Below are 13,233 nucleotides of genomic sequence, written 5' to 3'. Positions count from 1 at the left end.
TACCGAGGCTGTCTGAGCCTTCGTTGCCGTAACGGCAGGTAGTGCTGTGGGCGTACTTGCGGCACGTATACGTATGGGATTCCATGCGGTACTAACGTAACTGTTATCGTTCCCCACATCCGGCGTGATAGTGGGCAAGAAATAGTTGGGTTCGTCATGGCGTTGTGCCTCCACGTAATTGGATTCATTGACGACAGTGTCGGGGCTTAGCGCCAATTGGTTCTTATGACGTTGACCTGCCTCGAATGCCTCCTCCAATTCGGGCGCGTCCAATATATGTTTGGTGGTGACAGCCGGTGTGCTATTACGCAAACGCTTACGTTTGGTTTTCACTTTAAATGCCTTCGTAATTGTTGTAGGTGATGGCGTATTTAATTTATTCGCAGGGTGACGCGTTGCTGGTGCATCGGCGGTTGGTATGGGTGAGGATGCCGATTGTGCGTGATTGTCGATGTGCTGATTCTCGAATGTGTGCGGCGGATATGTTTCGTGTTCATCGTTGTTCGATGCCTCGAAAGGAATCGGGTCATATATGGGTACTTCATAACTCGATCTTGGGTAGTCATATGCTGGCGGCATATATTTAGAGTTAATGGGCAAATTATTCGAGGGTGATATGTAGTCAGGCTGTGGATACTGCGAAGGCACGGATGGACTTGGGAGGTTTGGGTCGGGTGGGTCATAGGTAGATGGTGGTTGAGGTGGCTCGGGTGCGCTGTATGCTGGCGGCGGATGTGGCGCGGGCACTTCAAAACCACTTGACGGCGGATGTATTGGTGGCTCAGGAGGCTGATATGAAGGTGGATCTTGGGGCAATTCAGGCACCTCATAAGATGTGGGCGCATGTATATCGGGTGATTGATAAGATGGCGGCTCATGCAAATCGGTTTCTTCATAAGAAGCAATTTCATGTGATTCGGGTATATCATATGATGGAGGTGCATGTGACTCAGGTGGATCATGCGTCTCAGGCGGGTGATAAGATGGCGGAGGAGGGGGTGGTGGAGTTGGACTATATGCAGGTGGTGCTGGGGTTTCAGGTATTCGATACGTAGTTGTGGGTCGATACCCCGATGTTTTGGGTGGATGATAAGAAGGCGTCGGCTCTGCTGGCGGCTCAGCAAAGTGGCCAGGTACTGGTCGATAATCTTCTACCGCTGTAGGCTTATGATTCGATGGTGGTAAGGTGATCTCATAAGAAGGTGAATAGGTGATCTCGACATTGGTTTTCGGCGGTGGTTCGGCAAAGCTAGTATGACCTGATGTTTTCACCGAGTTATAGCCCGCATTTGGTATTTTCTTATCATAAATGCTATAGCTATCGGCGGCTGTTGGCTTTGGGGCGTGATAATCCGGTTGCTTGGCTGGTGGTGTGAAAAGTACCGGTATATTCGTATCTGGTACGCCATACTTTGCGGCCGGTATATGCGTGTTCGAATGCGAACTAGTGTCTACTGGTGTGTAGTCGTAATAATTGCCGTCATGCTGTGGCGAAGGCGTATCGTAGCTGCTCAGCGGGTGCATGTCGTACACATTGTCGGGTGGTATGAACGAGTGCGTATCCTCGTAACCCGAATCTCCGCTGCTGCTGCTTGACATTTCATATCCGCCGCCATGATGCTTCGGTCCTTTGTAGCTTTGCACTTTCAAATATGGCTTTCTAATTTCCGTTTTGGTCGACGTATACGAATAGGTCGGCACCTCTTTCTTCGCATCATATGTGCTGTATTCTATATGTGTGACTTTAGGCTCTTCCGGAAACGAGTGGTCCGTATTGCTGTAGAAATCCAAATCCATGGTTTGATCTTCATAGTGATTACCCTTTTGTGCATGCCCATCATAATCGGCGAAATTAAAGTGATTTGTCAAATCCAATTCGTCGATTGACGAATATTTCGGTGGCTCTGCTATCTCGGGTAAATATTGTTTCGTTGGCTTGTAGTAAGTGATTGGGTGATCGATGCTGTAATTTGGTGGTCCATATTTGTATTTTGGCCACTTCTGACGTCGCCGTGACTTCGTGCCGCGCTTCGAGGACCGCACCACATGCCTTATAACGGTGTACGGGTGTTGCCGACGTTGTCGCACCAATTTCGCTGCTAATATGGGCAATGGTTCTGATAAATTAGTTGCTGTTGTTAACGTTGTCGTTTCAAACGTATTTGCGTTCGTTGTTGTTGTAACTGGTATTATTGTCGTTGTTTCATCTTCTGTGTAAGGTTTTGCCGTTGTGCCGTTGCAAACCTCGCACAAAGAGAGTATTGTGGCATAAATCTGTTGAGAAGAGAGCGAAAAAGTCTTTAAGGAAGCTTACTACTTTTTAGTTTTTTTGCTTTTGCGAGACAGTAATAAATATTCAGAATAAGATAATTTAAAAAAGGTGCTTTTTCGGGAAATTTAATAATCGGTTATTTATTTTGCGAATGTTGGGACTCCCTTGACCCCATAGCCGATACCTCCGAAAATAAGTGTTTGGCGGTGAACGAGATATTTCTGCCTAAATTGTCTCAGACCCAAAAACCCAAAAACTTTAGTCCAACGGCCTACCCGTTCTCTAACATTGGCTATAGGACCTGACTTTTTTTCTTTGATATCATTGGCATTAAAAAGATTATAGGTCATTGTACTGTACTTCTGCCCAATCGGTATCCAGTTGAAAAATCATTACGTCAGTATATTGGAAGAGTCCTGTAGAGGTCTACCGGACACTCACTATTTTCTTCATTTATCGAATGTTATAATTTCATTTACTATTCAATGATTTCCTCAGAACAAAAGTGAATTTCTTAATGGCATGACTTATGCCAACTCAATTTAATTTACTACCAAAAATGGTTGAAATCTCTCTATAACTTCGTGCAAAACTCTAGCAATGATCTTAGTCCTTCCTCCTTTCAAGTCCACAAGTCAAACATTGAAAATATTTTTAAGCTCAACAACCTTGAATAAAAGTAACCTCGCAGTGGTTGTAAATCTGTGAATATCAAGGTTGAAATATTTCACTTTGTTCTTCAGTGAATATTGGTTTCTGACACACAGAAGTCGATTGTCAAACATTGTCAATTATTATCAATTTAATGCACGCGTTTTATGGTTATTCCTAATTAAATTTAACAATGAAATTTGATTACAACCGAAACTGAAAGGTGGTGGCTGGCGGGTGTCATAACAATGTAGAAAATTGTAATACAGCTTTTACTATAAATACAGGGCTAGTAAACAGGTATTTGTTGGAAATTAAAAAAAAAAAAAATAGATTTTTTATGTAACAGGTATGCCGTTAAGCAAGCACGTCTTAGGATATTTTTTTTGTAAAACTACATTGTACCGACTATCAATACCGACTATCAATACCCGGAAATTGTAGGCAAGACGCAAAATGTCGCCTTCAAAGTATACAACACCAGATGTAATACACTTTTGCCAACATTTTTTTCAATCCCTGGAACACTTTTCGTAAGTACTTTTTGGGATGGCCTTCAGCTCCTTCATGCAATTTGTTTTATCTTTTCGATCGACTGAAAACGGGTTCTCCGATCTGATCGATGGCATCCAATGCGCTATTGGCTTTATACTCGGTCACAATCGTACTCTTTTTGAAAGAAATTCAGCTTAATCGGGACGAGTCGAGCAAGAACGACTTGTGATGACGATGTGACTCTTGCCATCTCTCTTGCCATCTCTCTACGCTTGGCGATTTTCGCGCACCATATCTTTCACTTTTTTAACATTTTCATCAGTTGAAGGGGTCGAAGGTCGTCCAGAACGAGGTATGTCTTCAACAATCTCTCGACCGTGTTTGAACGCTTAGTACTAATCATAGGCTTATGTTTTAGATTAAACTGAATCACAGCAAGACTCTTCCAACATTTGCAATGATTCCACACATTCCATTATGTGAGGAATTCAAAATATGTGGCAAATTCTTTGTTCGATATTTTTATCCACTGCTGAGGTGTACCGACTTAAGCAACCGCTGTAAACATACTGGTTAACAGATCGCGCTCATATTTGGCTTAGTAATTAAGGACAATCTTACCAACTTAGCTAAATACAGTTTTTTGAAATATCATTTACCCGGGGAATTTAAATACAATTAATAATAAAAATAAATATGTAACTTGCTTGCTGGTAAAGCAATTGTAGGCCGCGCTAGTAATTTAGCCTACAGTGAATCGGGTATCCCAGCTCCCGAAATAGCGCTAAAAGTAGAGCACTGCATCCTTTTGAAAAATCTCGACGTATGCGAAAACAATTAAAAGAACTTGCCCTAAACCAAAGATCGGCGAAAAGTGTTATAGAGAGAAAAGACGGTTAGCTGTCAAAACAACATCAGCCCTAACCAAATAGGAAGCGAACTTTCTCTTAATATTACAAAGAGAAAAATTCAGCAAGTTTTGAGTGCTCGAATTTGCAGATAATCATTAGTTTTAGGATGATGTATGACAATCCACAATTTTTTGCGATGAAAAAATTAATTTGAATGGAACCATCGGATTGATAGAAGTATTGGAGAGATATTCGTGAACCGCGACAAATGCACCACTTGCGAATTTTCCACGGTGACTCCTTTATGAACTAGGCTGCTTTTAGTAAGACACCAATAAGTTTATTTTCTCATAGGATGAATGCAGAAAAGTACGTAGAAGTATTGGATAATATTTTATTAAATTTTGTAAAAAAGTTTCTTTGAGTGTTGAAGACAATGCTCAAATTGACAGCATTGAGCGTATCGCTTCGAAAAATATTCTTGTGTTGAAGTGGCCTGCAGTTGGTCGTTGGTCCAGACCTCAATCTAATGGAGAACCTTTGGAGCATTCTTCGCAATCAAATTTATAAAGACCAATTGCAGCTCAAAAGAAGGAATTCAAGAAGAATGGGCCGAAATCGATCTCAGTGTCCTTAGGGAACTCGTATATCTATTTCCTTCTACGTTCTTGAAAAAGTAAAAACTTCTACAATAAAAAACTGAATAAAATTCTTAAACATGTTGTATTCGAACGTTTGCTCTCTTCACTTATTTGAAGGTTAAAAATATTTTACATTGATTTTTTATGATAAAAGAAAATCCATTTGTTCAGTGTTCCATATAGTTATTTTGCTCAGTGTATGTTCGTGTGAAGTTTGATCTTCGGCTTTTACCCACGTTTATTTCATTGCACATACATATGTTCATATATGCCTACAGTATCAAACGTTACCCTGTTTGAATGAAATCATTTTTCAGGCTTTACTGAAATTTTCACGAACCTACCGACCCACCCTCTACTTCTATATGAAGAGTTTGTGCACATATGTAGGCATTTATTAGCGATTATCGATATTTCTATTGTAATCTGCACAGCTGTGTGTCGACGACTTCGCCCAAGTGTGGAAAACACGTCCAACAGCTGCGCATGCGTGATCATTGTGGCTGCCAGTTTATGCACTTACACTCTCTGCGCATGCTAAATGCATATCTCCACCTATGTACGCATGTGTGTATTTATATAAATGGCAATAGGTGTAGTAATCCAATAAATAAAACTATAAATGGCAAAAATATCAATAAATAAACACAGAAATCCCGACTGGATAGCCAATGCACGCCGGTTTCTTTCTTATTCATTCATTTATTTTTCAATTAATCAGTTTTATGTAAACAGGAGTGTTCATATCACAGATCACACACCGGTTATTGCGTGCGTAATGGATTTGTTGTCACCGTTAAGCCCGATCGCTATCGTTCAATGACTTTTTAACTTTTCTATTGACTTTTGTTTGCGCTTGTCGTGTTTTCTCCTCTACTAGATAACGAGATTGTTATGTTTCGCCGTTCTGTGGGTCCTAGTTGTTGGCCCAACGCTGCATGCTTGTGTGTAGTTCCCACGCTTTATCGCCGCGCATGCGCACACTTTTGACAGCGTTTTTTCACTATTTTTCGGCACTTTCACTTTTCAACAACGCAATCGCATTTGCTCGAGCACATTACAGGTTACTACTTACGAGGATTTGCTAACAAATATTTACATAAAAGTTTTGAATATCGAGTTTCAGTCTGTGCCGCAATTGAGTCATAAACTTGTACGGCTCGTTTAGCGCAACTGTTTTTAGTTTTCTGCTTATGTATTAGAAGCGCGCTGCAAATCGCTTTTTCATTATATCTACTTACTTTCGGTCCCATAATAAATGTGAATTGTGCTTTCTTGCAGCTGGTATGCCGTAAGAGACCTCTAACCCTGGTCCTGATATATTACCGACTTTTTCCTCTCACTTTTCAAATACGTGTCGAGTATTTAACTTAACTTAAGGTGAAGATAGTATTTGTCACGTTTTTATAATTTTTTTTTCTTAGTTTTACTAAACGTAAAAGTTGGGAATCAACAACCATTAGAAAATCTTCGTGGGCGAGCAACAATCTTCACGAAACTCGTCATAGAGTGATCTACAATCTCGATTGAATCCACCATACCACCATAGATAAACAAAGGTCCTTGATAGGCCTTCTTTGCCAAGACTTGAAAAAAGTTCAGCGGCGCTGATTTAATCCGTGTCGAAAGTTGACAAAAAAAAAAAAAAAAAAATTAATTTCATTACATGTCGTGGACGAGATAACTATTTAAAGTTAGTGTAAAAAACATAAATAGCGCTCGTATGTCAAAACGTTCTGAGTATATTATGCATAACATTGAAAATATAAAACTTGACGATGAAGTTGTGGGTTGTCAGATTGAAACACGAGGGAAATAAAAAAAGGTAACCAACATACATAATGGCGATGTTTGCAGCTGAAATATATCTCAATATCTCATTTATATTATAGGGGTTACATCAGAAGTACATAGTCCCTTAAAAGATTTATATATGTATTATACGTATAGTATTTATTTGTGACCGATTAAAATAATCGAGACGCATTGTACTTAGGACGTCTGTCTTTAAATTGGATGAAATTTGAGATATCGCGATAAAATACTTTTTGCTGTATACTCAAATGAAATTTCTATTACAACTCGTATGAAAGTGTTAAAGGTGTTATGTGGAGTTTACCAAAGGCAGAGGTCTAATGTATGTAATTTCCAAACATTTTAACCTATCTCAGACTCAGTTAACTACCTCACCACCAAAACCTGACTAACCTTCAAACTTCTAAAAGTATGATATCTGTGAATTAAATGGTAGCTAGGCTTCACTAAGCGTTAGAGCTTTATATGATTCATTTTAAAAATTGCATTGTGTCGTCGTATTAATCAGTTTTGGGTAAAATTTCCCCACCAATTTCAACCAAATTTGCCAAATGGCGTTCTTTTAGTAAAATAATAAGCAAAATCGGACCACAATCAGGACACATACCCTCTATATAATACTGCTTTGAATACTACAAATTTTACATAAAATAACTCGAACATTATCAAAGAGATAGAAACCACAAAAAAGGCGAAGGATATATAATATAATAGAACGGGTCGAATTATTGTAAGAGTAAAAAGAAAAAAATTGCGTATGAGGGAACTGTCCTATGGACATCATGAAGAACTTTGCCTCCTATGGGATTATCGGCCTAAAACCTGTTTTCGCGGCAGCGATTTTTTAGGCGAAAAGGAGAGAATGGATCACTATAGCATATAGCTGTCATACAAAATGAACGATTGGATTCAAGTGCTTGTATGGAAAACTTTTTTATTTGACGAGATATCTCCGCGAAATTTGACAAGGATTATTATCTAAACCAACAGAAGAATTTTTTGTATCTGTGAAGGATATTACAGTACAAACGAAATTTTCGTTTTTTTTTTTTGTTGTTGTCAATATAAAAGCGACATAATGACATTATTACTGATTAAGAAGAGTGGCAAGTTCGATATGTTCTTTACCGCCAGGGCATATTAAGTTTGTTACAACCAGAAGGAAATTAAAGAAATCAGCATGACGAGGCTGAAACTGTACACACGTCTTTTTTTCTCTAAGAAGCTTCTCTTTTGTCAGAACCGCCGATATCGGAACACTATAGCGCATTACATATTGCCATTTCATCTCAACTCCATTCTGACAAGTTCGAGTAATTTCCAAAACAATTTTTACTTTTCGCCTTAGGGTATTTTCGATGAGATTCTAGGTCGAGCCTTCCTCACTACACTAGTCGTCTAAGGGAGGGGTTAGGGTTTCAAGGGGGAAAAAAAAATTCTTGCGAATTTTTTTCTTAACAAATATGGATTGAGTAATTTTATTCGGACCTCTTGTTCATTATTGGGCACACTTTATACAATATAGGGTAATTTTTTTTTTTTTTTTTTCATTCAGAAATATTGAAGCACAAGTCGGTAACAGAACTGCCCGCAAAAAGTCTTATTCGAAAAATAAATAAAAAACCTGAAAAATTACTCAAATTATAATCAAATCTTTACCCCAAATCTTACCCCCAAGATCAAATCTTTACCCCAACGTATATTTTTTTTTTTTCATTTAACAATTTTTCCATTATTTTCCGCTAAAAATTCCGCCATTTTGTGGGTGGAAAACACACACTGTAAAAAAAAATGAAAATGATTAGCTCTTGAAATTTCTGTTGCTGTAGTTCAGCAACTTGAGAGCTCGACGCTTAAAAAGCTCTGTTGCCTTCCATGACGCGGCTGATTTCGCACGTGTGGGAGGGGCATACCCTCGCGTTAGTTTGCAGTTGGGCGGTAGTATCGTAAACGTAGGGTCTTAATGTATTAAAATCATTATTTTATTTACTATTAACTATATTCTTCTTATTCYTTATCTACCTATGTTAACATTATTCATGTATGCTTCACTTTTCATAAAATTTATGGTTTTGTTGTTAAAAACAACTTTTTATTCACTGATACATTTTTCATGTTTTGCAATTAATATTTCCTTGTTTCCTTATCAATTGCCATTATTTTCAATTTGTATTTACATTATTATTACACCGCCAACTCCCTGTTGCCTCACATTTGCCGCTGATCGCATTTTCATTTTCCGCATAGCCAACACATTTTCGAATTCGATTTTCGCGGAAGCGCAGAACGCTTTCACTTCACTGCCTTCGATTGAGTGTGTGTTTCCTTTTTGAATATTTCGTTTGCATTATTGGAATTTTATACAAAATGCGTTAAGTAGACAAGCGCTTGTCCCTTTTATTGCTTTAACACAATTTATCTTGCTAATTATATTTTTACCTACAATTTATGGTGTTAATTAGGAATTACATAGTTGCCAAGCGCACACGCGAGTCTTAAGACAAACGCATTGTTATTTTTGTTTTTATTTATGCCGACAGCAAACACATTTCACTCTTAACTGACTKGCAGCTAAGTACWTGGAAACAAGCGCCGCCATATATTACCATTTTTAATTACAATACTTATCTGCTTAATTCTTTTTTTCATGTTTCCAATTGTGTAATTATGTAATGCAGCGACAAGCTGCTGCTTTTGAAAAACTTTTATTAACTAATTGCTATTATTTTCGCTACATGAACACTTACAACGAATTGCCACAGTCGCCGCATGATCACCGTTGTAATGCGCTGTGAACTCCACGGGTTGTGCTTTGCGTTAAACGGCAGCAGAACTCACAAATTTTCATTTAATTTCAATAATTTCGGGTATTAAATCGGTTATACATTTGGTTATACTATACATATATGTGTAATCAATGCAATTTTTTATGCTKTTAAATATTTGTCTACAAAATCACCGTTATATTTCGTGCKTGTGGAAAATTTTTTGTTCACCAAGTTTTTGTCGCCAGCTCATTCGGCAATTCACTCGCGCTCATCACGTCTTTCACGTTGACTTTCTTTCAGCTACTAAACCCATCGCAAGAAAGTGGTCTTGTTTTTAATGAAAATGCAGGCAACTAACCAAATCGTGTTGCCGCCGCTGCCGCTGCCACTGCCACTACTAAAACTACGAGTCTACATATGTATGTCGGCATGTATGAATGTATGTGCATATGTGAGAATGAATGAAAATAGACGTTTGTGTTCACACTGGAGTTGCTGCAGCTTGCTTTTTCGACTTCTTTTGCCACTGTCAGGGCCACTACAGTAGCTGTTGTTGTTGTSATTGTTTGCCTCTTAGGTGGCAGCAATTGTTGCCGCCTGCTCACGAGCAACTCAATAATGTGAGCTTTGTGTGTTTTGTTTAGCACTGTGTGGCGCCACGGCCTGGCGTTTATTTCTATCTGCAGACGTTGAGCTGGGCGCGCTCATCGTTTGCTGCATCCACGAATTCTACTGGACGCGTGCTTTTCCTTATAAGTATATGTACACTTTCCGGTTTTTCACATGGCAAGATATAGTTGYATTATTTTCACAGCTTTCGTGGGGTTGGGTAAAACAAACTTCAAATTTTGTAGTCTAATTGGGGCCTTCACAGCAGTAAGTCTTTATATTGTGTGATCAGTGGTCAGAAATTCGCCTCTCTCTTTCAAAAATTTGTTGTACTATTGTACAGTTTAAAGCAAGGACTTGATAGTTATGGCAACAGAGTTTTTATTTTGTAAATGATTTCTTCTGCTTTGGAACCAATAATAGTGCCAGAGGCGAGTCCAAAAAATTGCTTCATACAAATTTTAGATTTCGAGTACACAGTATATCCCCTTAAAATAATATTCAATTTTCGGCGGTTTTCAAGATTAAATCAATGTGGCATCCAATTCGGGTCAAAAATATTCGGTAATCTTTGAGTGGTAGCGACTCCCATTTACAGTACCGTGTCGGTCTTGAACTTCATATCTATTTGTTGTTTGAATCCGGTGAAACTCCAGGTCCCTATGTCTGTCTAATCACAAATGTTCGTTCGATATCACTCTGTAKGTTCACCGTCCTTTGTATGAGGTTTGCCACCGWTGCTGTCAATTTGTAATGCTCGTGATTCTCTATTCGTTTATGGCTTCTATAGATGTTTGTGACTTTATTCAATCGAGATTGCTTATCACTTAATCCTATGAGCATAGCGTATCCATATAAAAACCGTTGTGACTGCAGATAATAGAATTTAAAATTAAGTCTTTCAGTTCTTAGGAATACCATTTATAGCATATAGGCTAATATAATCACGGACCCTCTGATTCGATTAACAATTCGTTTTCGTTCTTTTAACTCAAAAAAAAAAAAAAAAAAAACTAACAACAAAACTAAAATTTTGAAAGAAATTACTACCTCAAAAATCGCTGAATTAGACACATCTAGGAAATAAAAGGTTTTCTCGATACAATCATCAACATTTAGTTCCTTCATCACCACAATCTATTCTCGTTTTGCTCTAAGCACAAATGCGAAGAAATTTAAAAAACTAAAATCAGCTATACTTAGTTACTTTAGACTTCAGCTTTCTCGTTTAGCTAAATACCTTATCGAAATCCCTTAACGTGAAAATTAAAACAAAAAGTACCAAACATTAACCCCCACTCGACGAAAATGTCATGGACGCCCATGTCCGATGTCAAAACTCCCCACAGTTTTCCACTTAAGTCCACAAGCTTCCAAAACGAATTTTCGTTGCGCTACTGAGCATCATCAGTATGTGTTTTGTATTTTTCAGCAGCCGAKTGGCTTAAGCGCATTTGAAATCAATGCTGAAGCCGCGCTCAAAGCCACTGTGCGACTTCATGGAGCCATCAGTGGCATGCGCTCCGTGCCGCAGGTGAYTAACGGGTTGCGTCCGCCTTTAGTTCCGCTGCTGTAAACCCACTGATGGTGTCTACTTTATCGCGACTTAAGCTTTATTGCCAGCATTAAAGTCAATTTTTCGATTTTTGTGTCTTCTTTCTGCCGCTTTAGCCGCACATTACAACGAGTGTTTACGGTTGTATGTRCACATTAAATACATGTGTAYGACGYCGCAGCTGTTGCGGTCACATTGCCCCAATGACATGGCGCCTGACTGTGTAGCTGAGTTTGCTTTGCAATTTCCATTTTTGCAATTTTTCATTGCTCAGTTTTTSTATTGTGTTATTTGTTTGTCTTCAGCTAGCCTATTTTTGCTCTACATTTATTTAATTTTCTTTGAAAATTTGTTCACAATTTYGTTTTCTTTGTAAGTTGCGCTATTTCCTCTAATGCTATTCAGTTTTCYTTAACTTTCGTTTTCTCAGCAATATTACAATAGGCGGAACTCTTTATTATTACCACAAAGCATTTGGTTGCACAATTTGTTACCTGGCATTGATTAATTTGTTAACAAACTTCGTCGCAATTTTCCACGCCTGCGCCTCTGAGTTGGCTTCTTTGCCGCTTATTATTGCTGCAGTTGTTGTGTTGTTGCAAGGAAAAGTGTCACAAATTGTTTATGAACTACCGAATAATCTCGTGGCTTGCCAAAACTCAATTAATGTCTTGCCTTGCTTACGTTTTTCCCTACTCCCATCAAAGTCAGGTCGTTGAAAGCCCCTGTTAAGAGGTACTCAGCATTGCGCGGCATGTAAAAAGCGGGAAAGTGATTTTTTGCCACTTGCTGTCGGCAGTGCTGTTACCTCATCGTTGAACTTGAACTTTTGCGTTTTACTATTTTCTCATTTGTTTTTAATTTTTTTTTGCTGGCTTTACTCTCATCTTTGTTTGGAGAAGTGTTCGTCGAAGATTGCAATGTCTTGCCCATTTGCTTATGTTACGCCTGAGAGGAAACCGGTTTGACTTCATTATACTTTTAGACGTTTTCTACGTCTTTTCAAAACACACAGGGTGTGGCAGCTTTTTAGCTTGGTAACAGGCTTATATACATATATGTGTGGTACAAAGCTTCCTCAAATGCAATTTATCTAGGCCTAGTCAAAAGGAGCCTATTCCCCCGACTTGAAATCGTTTTGGTCATTGAAATGATAATCTACAAGGAACTGAACTGTAGAATAGGCAGCACTTCCGAAGTGTTTATCTCTAAGAATTTTATTCGGGTCGATTTAAAATTTTGGGAGTATATYTTAAACATACTGTACTATTTAGCAAACAAAAAACAAAAAATTCTTTATGTGAAATTTTCAAACCCACCTAACACTTAAATAGACCAGTCCATCTCAAATTTGATATTGATTGTGGATTATAAAAAGGCTGTATTACGCGCGAATTCGAACGTCCTTAGCTATTTCCGCGCAGACATTTCTTGTTGCATACAGATTTTTGCGTTATGAAGTCACGTGATTTGCACCCAAAMAATTGACTCGTTTCCAACTGCATGCAGACAACTCCGACGTTTTAGTGCTTTTGAAATTGAATTAAATGATTGTCTTTGTTTTTGTGCAGAGCAT

General features: G+C 38.5%; 2 protein-coding genes across 2 annotated transcripts in view; one reads left to right on the top strand and one right to left on the bottom strand.

Moving 5' to 3' along the window:
• Positions 1-9,693, bottom strand: LOC108972145 (extensin-2-like; the record flags this gene model as incomplete). The annotated part of the gene is given in 2 exon segments (XM_018938647.1): positions 1-2,274; positions 9,473-9,693. Coding segments are annotated over 2 exon segments (2,298 nt in total), but the record flags the coding sequence as incomplete, so codon positions are not given.
• Positions 9,694-11,432: 1,739 nt separating this feature from the next.
• The window catches only part of LOC108972139 (neurobeachin-like protein 1), a 70,698-nt gene continuing 68,897 nt past the window's right edge, over positions 11,433-13,233 (top strand). The window contains exon 1 of the mRNA XM_018938639.1: positions 11,433-11,636. Within this exon, the coding sequence (XP_018794184.1) occupies positions 11,433-11,636 (204 nt within the window). The remainder of the gene's footprint in view (positions 11,637-13,233) is intronic.

The sequence above is a fragment of the Bactrocera latifrons genome, unplaced genomic scaffold (assembly GCF_001853355.1).
Source record: "Bactrocera latifrons isolate USDA-ARS-PBARC rearing strain unplaced genomic scaffold, ASM185335v1 scaffold_380, whole genome shotgun sequence".
Classification (NCBI taxonomy): domain Eukaryota; kingdom Metazoa; phylum Arthropoda; class Insecta; order Diptera; family Tephritidae; genus Bactrocera; species Bactrocera latifrons.
Note: the sequence above shows the minus strand (reverse complement) of the source record. Positions and strands in the feature narration are given on the sequence as shown.